Source organism: Tachyglossus aculeatus, chromosome 7 (genome assembly GCF_015852505.1).
Source record: "Tachyglossus aculeatus isolate mTacAcu1 chromosome 7, mTacAcu1.pri, whole genome shotgun sequence".
NCBI classification, from domain to species: Eukaryota; Metazoa; Chordata; class Mammalia; order Monotremata; family Tachyglossidae; genus Tachyglossus; species Tachyglossus aculeatus.
Genome location: NC_052072.1, coordinates 60,494,666 through 60,509,003, shown reverse-complemented (window position 1 = coordinate 60,509,003; position 14,338 = coordinate 60,494,666). Strand labels below are relative to the sequence as shown.

Below are 14,338 nucleotides of genomic sequence, written 5' to 3'. Positions count from 1 at the left end.
ACTATTACTATCTAGGCCCTGATAACATTAACATTCCTCATTCATTTGGGATGGAGCAGAGAGCATTCACACTGCCCATCTTTGCTTCAGCCGAGGTCCCCTAGTTGTGGGGTAGGAGACAGCAAAGCCAATCTTGAGTTTGGAAAAAAAATTGTGAAATGAGACTGAACTAGCCAGCCCAATTTTTTCTTTTATGGCATTTCATTAGTGCTTACTATGTACCAGGCACTGTACTAAGTGCTGAGATATACACAAGCTAATCAGGTTGGACACAGTCCCTGTCCCACATGGGGCTCACAATCTTAATTCCCATTTTACAGATGATGTAACTGAGTCCCAGGGAAGTGAAGTGACTTGCTCATGGTCACATAGCAGAAAAGTGGCAGAGCCAGGATTAGAACCCAGGTCCTTCTGACTCCCAGGCCCAGGCTCTATCCATTAGGCCATTTTTCTTCTCAATTACAATGACTTTCCAGGACCTACTCCAGTGTTTGATGATGCCTGGGCCTGGGTCTACGTATCTGTATATATCTATATATATCTGTTAAGCATGTATTTATCTATTTATTCATTTATATCAATGTCTGCCTCCCCCTCTAGACTGTAAGCCTGTTGTGGGCAGGGACTTGTCTCTCTTTATTGCTGTACTGTTCTTTCCAAGTGTTTAGTTCAGTGCTCTGCACACAGTAGGCGCTCGATAAATACGATTGATTGAATGAATGAATGAATGAATGAATGATGGGATCGCCTACCAGGAAGGATCAACAAACCTCAGTTCTGAGACTCCAGGACCAATAAACTGCACAGAGTGACTGATTATAGTGCTAGCGGCTGTCTCAATGCCGCTCCTATTCCCTCAACCCTGCCTGTCACGGTTTTGCCAGGACAAAGAGAGCAATATGTGATTAGACTGGCAGAGTGCAGAATATTGTGCATGTGAGCAATCTGTCCATAAGAGCCAACTTAGCACAATACGTGACTCCAGTAAACACCAAATCAATCAATCAACGGTAGTCACTGAGTGCTTAACATGTGTAGAACACTGTAACAAGTTCATGGGAAAGTAAAATTTAATGTTATTAGGAAAAATAAGTGGGATAATATCCATGTCAATTACTTGAACTTCAACCCTGAATTTCAATCTGAGTATTGAGCTCTCTAAATTCAAATAGAGGTCAGATCAGTAGACTTAAGCGTGCCCGAAGTAGGGATGACTTAGATACTTCAGCAGAAGTCAAAGGGTCTATCTTTTTTTATAATTGTATTTATCGAGTGCTTACTATGCGTCAGGCTCTGTACTGAGCACTAGGGTGGATACAAGCTAATCAGGTTGGACACTGTCAAGCAGCCAAGATCAGCAACCAAGGACACCAGTAAGAGAAGCAGCAGAGCTAAGTGGGAGCAAGCGCAAGGACAGGATTCATTACATAAACAAGAAATTCCCTAGAGATTCCACCAATTGTGAACTAAAACCCACCCAAGCAGACCCAGAGATTAGTCGAGAACTTCATTTGACATCTCTAAGCAAAATAAATTTTAAAATAGTCCCTTTTTACTTACTGTTTAAATTACTAGTGGAAAGACTTAGATTGTGACCTATTTTAATTACTGGGTCATCAATGGTTAATTCTCTAATTCAGTCATGCTTCATGAACGGATATTATTTTCTTCAATTAGATCTCATTCAACAGTTCAACCAAAGAAACATGAAACGCCTCTATGTATAGGCATTTAATTGAACTGTTACTCTGAAATAGGGCATTTGTTAATCGGTTACTATGTGCAAGTCACTGTACTCGGTGCTGGGGGAGATACAGATGTTCAACTAAAGGACTAGTAATTTAAGTTATGAAAATATAATAAAAAGATTAATAATAACAATGATAACTGTGGAATTTATTGTTTCCCTTGAGCCAAACACTGAACTGAGCACTGGGGTAAGGACAAGATAATCAGCTTGGACAAAGTCGCTGTCCCACATGGGGCTCGCAGCCTAAATAGTACAAGCAGAAATAAATGTGGAAGCCCTCTCCAATAAATTATGGTATTTATTAAGCACTTATTATGTGCCAGGCACTGTACTAAGCGCTGGGGAGGATACAAGCAAATCAGTTGGACACAGTCACTGTCCCACGAGGGGCTCACAGTTTCAATCCCCATTTTATAGAGAGAAGCAGCATGGCTCAGTGGAAAGAGCACGGGCTTGGGAGCCAGAGGTCATGGGTTCTAATCCTGGCTCTGCCACTTATTGGCTGTGTGACTCTGGGCATGTCACTTAATTTCTCTGTGCCTCAATTACCTCATCTATAAAATGGGGATTAAGATTGTGAGCCCCACGTGGGACAACCTGATCACCTTGTATCCCCCCAGCATTTAGAACCGTGCTTTGCACATAGTAAGCACTTAACAAATACCATCATTATTATTATGAAGTCACTGAGGCCCAGAGAAGTGACATAGCTTGCCCAAGATCACGCAGCAGATAAGTGGCAGATCTGGGAACAGAACCCATGATCCTCTGCCTCATAGGCCCATGCTTTATCCACTAGAACACACTGCTTCTCTACCACCAGAGCTGGGATGCTTGAGAAGGCTCAGCAACTTCAGGACTCCTCCCACTGAACATTATAGCTGCAAAGAGTCCCTTCACCCACAGGTAGGAGGGTAGATGAAGGAAAGGAACCTTTAGAAACTGCAGAAACCAGTGGTTGCTCACTGATGTCAGAAGGAAGAGTGAGAGAGAGGGAGAGAAGGGAGGTAAAGGATTTGATTAGATGCCCTCTTGCTTTGGTATTTAAAATATTTAATAAAAATGTTTCAGCTTTTTTCTTCTTTGCTTAGACTGAGGCTCCTTGTAGGCAGGGAACCTAACAAGTCTGCTATATTGTACTCTCCCAAGCACCTAATACAGTACTCTGCACACAGTAAGAACTCAATAAATACCACTGATTGATTAGATTGTGAATTTTTAAGGGAAGTGTTCGCTTCTCCTTCAACTTTTCTATGTCTACTCTCACAGCAACCTACATACATTAAATGCCAGTTCAATGTTAACAATGATGCATGATGATGTGATCAACTGTAAAAAGTGTGTGAAACTTCCCCTTTAGATCCTGAAGCAGGATCTGTTGCCTGATAGGCCTTCTATTTTATACCAGATTCCTTCCAACCAGGCAACACAGGCTGGTTACAACTAAGGCTTTGAGATGGAAGCTGTTAAAAGCGAGTTGGAAATCACCGGTGACCTTAATTCCAAACAATCGAGGTTATTTGTAATCCAGAATTTCAAACTGCAAATCCAGACAAACTTTTGGCAAAGCTGAAATTTATACACCATTTTCCACTCTAGCACATCCTGCTCCCACAAAAATAAGCGCTTAGTACAGTGCTCTGCACACAGTAAGTGCTCAATAAATGACTGAATGAATATACTTGTTCTTGTGTTATGCGCAAGTTAGCGTACCCATTCTCTCCCCCTTCCCCAAAACTATTCTTAAATCCTTTCTGGTGTTTCTGGAAGGAATTAAAAGAGTTTCCTACCCCATCCCTCCCAATGCAAGGTCACACTTAGAGAGTTCCCAGTACTCTACCAGTCTCGACTACAGGAGGGAGAGTAAGGCAGAGGCATATTCATTCCATTCCTAGATTGGGCAGTAGCTAGTGTGTGGAAGGCAATCTGCTACAAGTCAAAACTCACCTGTGCTGGGCAGCAGTGGCATGGGAGAGAATCAAGGGCAAAGACTCAAGTTTACTGAGCGGAAGGAGGCAATGGTAAACCACTTCCATATTTTCATCAAGAAAACTCTATGGATACACTACTAGAATGATTGCAGATGGAATATGGGCGTTCTGGGAGAGATGCCATGGTGTTGCTATGAGTTGAAGACGACTTGACGGCATAAGACAAGACAAGACCTTCTTCCCCCCCCATACCTTGTCTCTGCTCTGACCAGGCAGAGGGCTGAAATGAGCTCAATAAATTCATCTTGTCTAAGTGTTTTCAACTACCGTAGTCAACTCTCTGTATTCATCCAATCCTAACCCTCTTTTAAGCATCTGCAACTCCTACCTTGGCTTAAACAATAAAAATAAATCTTTTCCAGCTTCAATTACACTCTCCAACCCTGGCCTAACTTCACCACCCCTGACAAAAGCAATCACATCCTCAAAGGTGGGATGTTGGACATTTACCTCTCCTTCCTCTTATTTCAACTCACACCCAGTTACAAAATCCTGATGCCTCCTGTTTCATTGTTTTTTTTTTTCAAAAAACATAAAATAAACAATGAAAAAACTCTCATTCCTTCTTCTGAAAGGCAAACCCCCAGTCTGATGATCTCATCTGTTCTGTGTATGTGTGATTTATCTTGGCAGTCTTAGAAACAGAAAAAGCTCCTATAATTAAGGAAAGCATCACAGCAGCAAGAAACAATCTTTAGGGGAATGCAACGTGGAATGAGCCCTTGGTTGTCCATCTGTTTTTAAAGCTTACCCTTTGGATACAGTAGTGCCGAAGGACAACTATATTTATGCACTTCTGCCTTAACTTGAGAAGAATTGTGGGGAATTGTGGGGAACAAAACGATTGTGTGTGCAAAATGGTTAGAAGGGGTACTACTCTCTGCAATAACTGCTCTGCAAATACGAAAGTAGGCCAGATATGTTCTCTGATTCAAAATTCACCTCCTTTCAGAAGCACCCCCAACTCAATGGGTAGGAATAAGGATCCCCATCAGTATAGGATGACTGAGATCATGTACAGACCCTGTCCCTGTCTCCCAGGGGCCTGGGAGAAAAGAGATGCACTTATGCACCTTTATGGAGGTGAGGGTAGAGGAGGAGGACGATGAGAAGGAGGAGGAGGAGGAACAATAGCATACACAAAGCAGTTCAGCTGAGGAGCTAAGGGGAGGAAATACTGAGAACTCAACACTTTCTAGTTGACTGAGTCTTTGATCGTGATTTCCAAGCCTGACACAATCATACTGTCGCTGAGGTTTTCACAGCTGACTCAACTTTGACTTCTCTGAAGGTCATGTTATTGTTACTCAAAAGAAGTGAGACAAAAATTCTTCTCGGAATTTGAGAAGGTCTTACTCCTCAGGGCGTGGAGTGCTTGCAATGTGTCTCTGGCCGGGCCTAGGTCAGCTCTTATTAATATATTTAGGACTTAGAGAGACCCCCTGATGTCTTTCAGGCAGGCAGAGAACCATCTGAAATATTTCTGCCACACTTGGGTCTACTCCAATGATAATCTACTCCTGATGCATTAAAAAGGAAGTGAGTATCCTAAATGTCTTAGTGGCCTTTCCTTTAAAGCAAGTAATTCATTCCTGGGGAGTGAGAATTGCCCGGAAGAGGATGAAAACTAAGTATTAGCTTGGATCACTCGCTATTTTCAACATTCTGGCCACAGATGACCTTTAAACAATGATCTCTCTCAATGCTGGTCACAGGCTGACTAATAAAAACAGTTCCATATTGGGTATTCTATCAAAGAAAAATCACAACCCCAAAGATTTCCTTCAAACTGATTTATAGTGTGCATCTAAAAATCAGTCTGTTTTTCCCTAGGCATCTATTCTAGAGCCTGTGGATTGTTCCTTTCATAAAAGATGCAAATGACCTCTTCTTAGTCTCATTCAGCATTCTACAGGCCAATTGACTGAAGCCAGAGTGGCCACACAGTCCTGAAACAACTAAAAATATTTTCTAAAACAGCATCCTTCAAGAACTGACCATGAAAAAGCAAAGACACAAAAATAGAACATGAAACAATGAACCTCTAAGTGCTATACAATAAATGAAAAATACAAAAAATGGAAACATTTTACCTATGGAGAGTCTTCTTATCGGATGGTATTGTTACAGAACAGAATACTATTGTAGGCTCTCAATAGAAGAGCTAGATGGAAAGTACTTGAGGACTTTGCTAGACAGCAATTGTCAGAACATACAAACAAATCCCAGTCACTCTCTTGGCATCTGAAAAGTCTTGGGCCTTTGTATTCTAGGTTTTGTATCTAGTTTGGATTGCTTCCTGTAAACAACATTATACTGAACTTGATTTCAGCCAAGCAACTGTCTTGGTAATTTGGAAAGTCAATTCAGTTTTTTTTTTTCAATTGTACAGTCAACCACTTAACTATCGATTTAGGGAAAGCCCCCATGAAATGATAATAGTAGTTGCAGTATTTATTAAGCACTTACTTTGTGCAGAGCACATAAGGCTGCGAAAAAATACCTAGGTGGGAATTAGACACAGTCACTCACCCAACTATCCCCTAAAATTAGACCATTCTCCTGGAAAACTTACTCTTAAGGACAATTCAAGACAAGAATACAGTTCTTCCTAGTCTCAGATTACATTCTAGCAGCATGAGAAGCAGCATAGCCTGGTGGCAAGAGCACAGGCTTGGGAGTCAGAGGACGTGGGTTCTAATCTTGGCTCCGCCACTTGTCTGCTGTGTGACCTTGGGCAAATCATTTAACTTCTCTGTGCCTCAGTTCCCTCATCTGTAAAATGGGTATTAAGACTGTGAGCCCCACGTGGTACAACCTGATTATCCTCTATCCCAGTGGTTAGAACAGTGTTTGGCACAGAGTAAGTGCTTAACAAATACCGTTATTATTATTATTATTATTATTATTACTACCTAGTGGATAGATTATGGGCCCGGAATTCAGAAGGACCTGGGTTCTATTCCTGGTTCCACCACATGTCTGCTGTGTGTCTTCCCTTATTGACACCCATGCCCATCATCCCTGTCAGCTTTTCCGTACATTCAACTCCCTTCTCAGGCCCCCGGTTCCTCCCCCTCCTCCTTCCCTCACCCCCAACGATCTGGCCTCCTACTTCATTAATAAAATTAAATCCATCAGGTACGACCTTCCCAAAGTCACTCCCCCCCTTCTCCAACCCCCCGGCTCTCAACACTCTCTGCTACTCTCCCATCCTTCCCAGCAGTATCCTCAGAGGGGGTCACCTCCCTCCTCTCAAGTGCTACTCCGGCCACCTGTGCTTCTGACCCCATTCCCTCTCATGTCATGAAATCTCTCGCTCCGTCCCTTCTCCCCTCTTTAACGTCCATCTTCAACCGCTCACGCTCCACTGGTTCCTTCCCCTCTGCCTTCAAACATGGCCATGTCTCTCCCATCCTAAAAAAACCCTCTCTTGACCCCACCTCACCTTCTAGTTATCACCCCATCTCCCTCCAACCATTCCTTTCCAAACTCCTTGAACGAGTCGTCTACACGCGCTGCCTTGAATTCCTCAACATCAACTCTCTCCTCGACCCCCTCCAGTCTGGCTTCCGTCCCCTACATTCCATGGAAACTGCCCCCTCAAAGGTCACCAATGACCTCCTGCTTGCCAAATCCAATGGCTCATACTCTATCCTAATCCTCCTCGACCTCTCAGCTGCCTTCGAAACTGTGGACCACCCCCTTCTCCTCAACACGCTATCCAACCTTGGCTTCACAGACTCCGTCCTCTCCTGGTTCTCCTCTTATCTCTCTGGTTGTTCATTCTCAGTCTCTTTTGCAGGCTCCTCCTCCCCCTCCCATCCCCTTACTGTGGGGGGTCCTCAAGGTTCAGTTCTCGGTCCCCTTCTGTTCTCGATCTACACTCACTCCCTTGGTGACCTCATTCGCTCCCACGGCTTCAACTATCATCTCTACGCTGATGACACCCAGTTCTACATCTCTGCCCCTGCTCTCTCTCCCTCCCTCCAGGCTCGCATCTCCTCCTGCCTTCAGGACATCTCCATCTGGATGTCTGCCCGCCACCTAAAACTCAACATGTCCAAGACTGAACTCCTTGTCTTCCCTCCCAAACCCTGCCCTCTCCCTGACTTTCCCATCACTGTTGACAGCACTACCATCCTTCCTGTCTCACAAGCCAGCAACCTTGGTGTCATCCTCGACTTCGCTCTCTTGTTCACCCCTCATATCCAAGCCGTCACCAAAACCTGCCGGTCTCAGCTCCGCAACATTGCCAAGATCCGCCCTTTCCTCTCCATCCAAACCGCTACCCTGCTTGTTCAAGCTCTCATCCTATCCTGTCTGGACTACTGTATCAGCCTCCTCTCCAATCTCCCATCCTCTTGTTTCTCCCCACTTCAATCCATACTTCACGCTGCTGCCCGGATTGTCTTTGCCCAGAAATGCTCTGGGCATGTTACTCCCCTCCCCAAAAATCTCCAGTGGCTACCAATCAACCTACGCATCAGGCAGAAACTGCCAGTCAATCTACGCATCAAGTATAAACTCCTCACTCTCGGCTTCAAGGCTCTCCATCACCTCACCCCCTCCTACCTCACCTCCCTTCTCTCCTTGTACAGCCCAGCCCGCACCCTCCGCTCCTCTGCCGCTAATCTCCTCACCGTGTCTCGTTCTCGCCTGTCCCGCCGTCAACCCCCCGGCCCACGTTATCCCCCGGCCTGGAATGCCCTCCCTCCCCACACCTGCCAAGCTAGCTCTCTTCCTCCCTTCAAGGCCCTACTGAGAGTTCACCTCCTCCAGGAGGCCTTCCCAGACTGAGCCCCCTCCTTCCTCTCCCTCTCGTCTCCCTCTCCATCCCCCCTGCCTTACCTCCTTCCCTTCCCCACAGCACCCATATATATGTATATATGTTTGTACGTATTTATTACTCTGTTTATTTATTTTACTTGTACATATCTACTCTATTTTATTTTGTTAATATATTTTGTTTTGTTCTCTGTCTCCCCCTTCTAGATTGTGAGCCCACTGTTGGGTAGGGACCGTCTCTATATGTTGCCACCTTGTACTTCCCAAGCGCTTAGTACAGTGCTCTGCACACAGTAAGCGCTCAATAAATATGATTGATTGATTGATTGATTGTCCTTGGGCAAGTCACTTCACTTCTCTGGGCCTCAGTTGCCTCATTTGTAAAATGGGGATGAAGATTGTGAGTCTTATGTGGGAAAGGGACTGTGTCCATTCCAATTAGCTTGTATCTACCCCAGCATTCATTTATTCATTAAATCGTATATATTAAGCGCTTACTGTGTGCAGAGCACTGTACTAAGCACTTGGAAAGTTCAAGTCGGCAACATTATAGGGGCGGTCTCTACCCAACAATGGGCTCACAGTCTAGAAGGGGGAGACAGACAATAAAACAAAACATGTAGACAGGTGTCAAAATCATCAGAACAAATAGAATTAAAGCTATACGCACATCATTAACAAAATAAATAGAATAGTAAATATGTACAAGTAAAATAGAGTAATAAATCTTTACAAACATATACAAGTGCTTTACAACACTTAGTACAGTGCCAGTACATAATAAGCCCTTAATAAGCACCACAATTATTATTATTATTTTTCTGCTAATAGCCCAGTAGTTCCCTGCAGGAAGATGGCTGGCAGAAAATGCATATGGTCTGCACAAGGCACTAAGTCTTTAATAGATTCTTCTGCCCAGTTTTGGCCCTAAAGTTCAAGACCCATGCTTATCTCCTTGAGATGGTAGGTTTGTTATTTTTGTGTGTGTTATATTGCACTTAGAACAGTGCTCTGCACACAGTAAGTGCTCAATAAATAAAATGGATTGATTGATTCATGGCTCCTGAAAGGGAGCTCCATTATCATTCGGATCTCTAGGATTAATTTCAATTTTACGATACTTACGAGTCTGATAAATCTCTGGAAAGCATGTTGTGGGGAGGGAATGTGTTTACTATATTGTTTTGTTGTACTCTCCCAAGCTCTTAATACTGTGCCCTCAACACGGTAAACCCTCAATAAATATGATTGACTGGAAACTCCAGATATTTTAAATCATTTCACCTTGGTGGATAAGGAATCCAAAGCCTGATATTTACATATGGGATTGTTTTCAATTTATGGGAATCTATCCCTGCATAGGTCAGTTTCATGCGTAGAGATGATCTATCTATTTGTTGTTCAATCTTATCTCAAGACAAAACGTACAATAAAAATGGAGCCCCAAAGTTAACAGAGAGTCCTAAAGGTCATTTCCACCCACCGTGGTGACTCATGGCCTGTCCCGCAGCCTCCAAACTGACATTCTGAAGATAGTTGTGGCAACGTTCCTTGTGCTCCTCCAGTGAACTGCGCTGTTTGTAGCTTCGTCCGCAGTAGTTGCACTTGTGAGGTTTGCCCACTGGGGAAAGAACAGAACTCAGCATTAATGCCCAACCAGCCCCATCCTCTGTTAAATTACACCTAGGCCTTCTATAGAAACGGGGAGACCCCTAAAAACAAGATCCATCCTCACTATGGTATCACTGTAATCAATGGTGTTGATCAATCGCCTTACTGTGTGCAGAACTCTGAACTAAGTAACAACAACAATAATAATAATAATAACTTTAGTTGTTGAGCACTTACTATGTGCCTAGGACTGTACTAAGCCCTGGGGTGGATACAAGCAAATCTGGTTGGACACAGCCCCTGTCCCACGTGGGGCTCACAGTCTCAATCCCTATTTACAGAGGAGGTAACTGAAGCACAGAGGTGAAATGACTTGCCCAAGTTCACAAAACAGACAGGTGGCAGAGCCGGGTGCTTGGGAAAGTACAACACGATCCCTACTGTCAACAAGCTTACAGGCTAGAGGAGACGGCAGATATTAATATAAATAATTTAAAGATATGCACATAGGTGCTGTGGGGCAGAGGGTGGGGTGAAGATCAAATGCTCAAAGGGGACAGATCCAAGTGTGGGTGTCGGAAGCCGGAGAAAAGAGGGCTCAGTTGGGGAAGTATTTGCCTCCCACTCGCAAGACATCCATCCCAGAAAAATGTTTATTGGTGGAAAAGGATCCAATCAAATAATTCTACTACTAATGATGGTATTTGTTAAGCTCTTCACTATGTGCCAAGCACTGTTCTAAGCACTGGGGGAGATACAGGGTAATCAGGTTGTCCCTCGTGGGGCTCACAATATTAATCCCCATTTTACAGAAGAGGGAACTGAGGCAGAGAGAAGTTAAGTGACTTGCCAAAATCACAGCTGACAAGTGGCAGAGGCAGGATTAGAACTCGTGACCTCTGACTCCGAAGCCCATACTCTTTTCACTGAGCCAAGTTGCTTCCCCACCAACATGCTGTGCTATAACTAGATGGTCTGTTATAGCTATCCCATTGTCTCTTGCATCTAAGCCATACCTTGATAGGATTTACTGAGCAACTACTGTGTGCCTGGGAGAGCACAGGAGACCATCCCACCCTCAAGGATGTTACAATTTAACAGGGAAGATGGATACAAAGTTATTTGCAGATGAGAGGAAAAAGACAATGGCTAAAAGCCCCATGTGGTACAGGGAATTTGTACAATCTTGTAATATTGAATCTACCCCAGCGCTTACCACTCAAAACAGATTACAGTAAAACTGCTGATACAACATAATTATGTGAACAAGGGCCCAGATAACCACTGATCAAAAGAAACAACTTTAAAGGGTGCTGAAAATGGCACATCAAGATTAAAAAGAGCATTTAGATGTGCAAACAATGAAGAGAGAGTTTCTATTTCTTCCCCCCTCCAAATGGATATGAACTGTTCACCCAATCATGTAATCAATCAGTCAATGAAAGGAATTTACTGAGCACTAAACTAAGTACTTAGGAGAGTACAATACAAGGAGGGTTTACAATCTAGAGGAATGCTATTAACATAAATAACAAATTATGGATATGTACATAATGTGGGGCTTTGAGGCTGAGGGTAGGGTGACTATCAAGAGCTTAAACGTATCCAGCCAAGTGAATAGGTGACACAGAAGGGAGAGGGAGGAGGGGAAATGAGGATTAAGATGGAGAAGGTCTCTTGGAAGAACAAGCCAGACAAGCCAGAGTGTGTCCTCTCTTTCGATTATTACTTGAACAAAATTTGGAATTTAGTGGTCTGAATCTATGAGTACAGAATTTTAATGCTGACGAATTTGACCCTGACACGTTAGGTGGCATTCATTCATTCACTCATTCAATCGTATTTATTGAGCGCTTACTGTGTGCAGAGCACTGTACTAAGCGCTTGGGAAGTACAAGTTGGCAACATATAGAGACGGTCCCTACCCAACAGTGGGCTCACAGTATAGAAGGGGGAGACAGACAACAAAACAAAACATATTAACAAAATAAAATAGAATAAATATATACAAGTAAAATAAATAGAGTAATAAATATGTACAAACATATATACAGGTGCTGTGGAGAGGGAAGGAGGTAAGGCAGGGGGATGTGGAGGGGAAGGAGGGGGAGAGGAAGGAGGAGGCTCAGTCTGGGAAGGCCTCTTGGATGAGGTGAGCTCTCAGTAGGGCTTTGAAGGGAAGTACTCAATAAATATGATTGATTAAGTGATTTATATTAACGTCCATCTAAACCTCTAGACCGTAAGCTCATTTTGGGCTGGGAACATGCTACCAACTCTGATGTAGTGTACTCTACCAAAGTGCTTAATAGTACTGTGCACACAGAAAACACTCAATAATAACTTTGATTGATTGATTGATCGATTGTTATAACTGTTACATTGTTATAATCCCTGGAACTATGTAATGCTTCCCATTGTGCTGGACATTTTGGAGGCGGAATTTTATCCACAGACACAGAGGCCCATTATCCCAACTGGCTTACTAAAGAGCATGGTGTTTGGCTAACAATCTAGAAATAGACCAACAAACTGGGGGATAAAAATGCTTATTTTACATTTTCATCACAGAGAGAGGTTGACTATATCTCAGTGCAGGTGATTTATTGGGAGATTACAAGGCCTTTTACCTCTCAGTTAATGAGCTGAAATGTAGCCTAAGACAGAAGATTCTGAAAGGCTTTATCTTTTGATAGCTAATAAGTAGTCTACGTGAAATGACGATGATATTTCTTGGTTATTTAATGGAGTGTTGTCCACATCCCAAACATAGCCATAAAACCTGTTGGCAAATTGAAACTGTTGCCTTTAATCCCAGTAGAGAAGTTAAAGCAAGCTTGCAATAGCCTGAGCTATTCATTTACAATACAGGTAAGAAGCTTCAGCTGCTGGGACTCTGGTAGGGTGAGCAGACACTCATCCCCTTCCTGATGAAAGCAAAATGTCACTTTCCTAATTCTTAATCACCACCACCTCAAGTCTCACCCCACCTTGACTTCCAAACCCTTCACTAGTCTGCTCCAGCAGACTCACCACTTCCCCTCCCCTTCAATTTCTCTGTCTTCTTCCTTTGGATCATTTGCTAAACCCCTGCTCTCCACACCCAATGCTCTCACTCCTGCTCCTGCTTATTTTCCAAAGTCTTTCCCTACTTTGAAACCCACTCCTCTCTCCAACTTCATGAAGACCGTTCCCTCTGTCCTTACGGATACCCTCCGCAAATCCCCATTTCCCCTAAAGCTTCCCCAAACTTACACCCTGCCTGACCCAAAATCCCAAAGAACATATTTACAAAAATACTTACCACCAAACTGAACTTAACTGTGCTTTCCAGTACTGACTTATCTTTTGACTATTTGGCTAAGCCAAAGATGCTTTTAGAGTCATCATCAATCAATGGAATTTATTGAGCACTTACTATATGCAGAGCACTGTACTACACAGTTGGAAGAATATGATGTAGCAGAGTTGGCAGACACATTCCCTACCCACAATGAGCTCACAGTCTAGAGGAGGAGACAAGCATTATATAAATAATTTATAGTATATAATTTGTAGATATGTACTTAAATGCTGTGGGGTTGAAGGTGGGGCAAATATCAAATGCTCAATGGACACAGATCCACGTGCATAGGTGATACAGAAGGGAGAGGGAGCCAGGGAAGAGAGGGCATCACCATGGAAGGCCTCTTGGAGGAGATGTCACCTGCAGTTGCTAGATGATGATGTGGAAGAGGAGGATAACGGTAATGACAATGACCCTGGAGGTGTCCACAACATAGCCATCTCCTGACACTTTCAAAATAGCATCTTTCAAGAGCCTGGAAACCCCTGGAGGGAACAGCTTTTTTTTAAACTGAATTATTGACTATCAGCAACTTCAGATAATAGCTGCATTCAACAATGGCAGGAAGGAAGAAGGAAGGACAATGAAATGGAATTACAGAGCTAGATTGATTTTCTCCATACCAGAAATAACAATCACACTCCTCTTTAAACTACAGTGCAGAAAAGCACTGAGGAAAAAGAGAATTTTCCTAAGAATTAGGATGAGGTTAGAAAGGTCAGCAAAACCAATCAATGGAGTTGGAATGCAGAGGCTTTGTTAGCTCAGGGACACATATGGCTAGTTGGTTGCCGGCTTGTTAAGGAACGGGATTACTCCTTCCGCCCCCCCCCCCCCCCCCCCCCCCCCCGC

General features: G+C 43.4%; 1 protein-coding gene across 3 annotated transcripts in view; it reads right to left on the bottom strand.

Moving 5' to 3' along the window:
- The window catches only part of IKZF2 (IKAROS family zinc finger 2), a 233,089-nt gene that overhangs the window by 14,253 nt on the left and 204,498 nt on the right, over window positions 1–14,338 (bottom strand). For all 3 annotated transcript variants that reach the window (XM_038749742.1, XM_038749743.1, XM_038749744.1), the window contains one exon: window positions 10,013–10,150. In XM_038749742.1, the coding sequence (XP_038605670.1) occupies window positions 10,013–10,150 (138 nt within the window). The remainder of the gene's footprint in view (window positions 1–10,012; window positions 10,151–14,338) is intronic.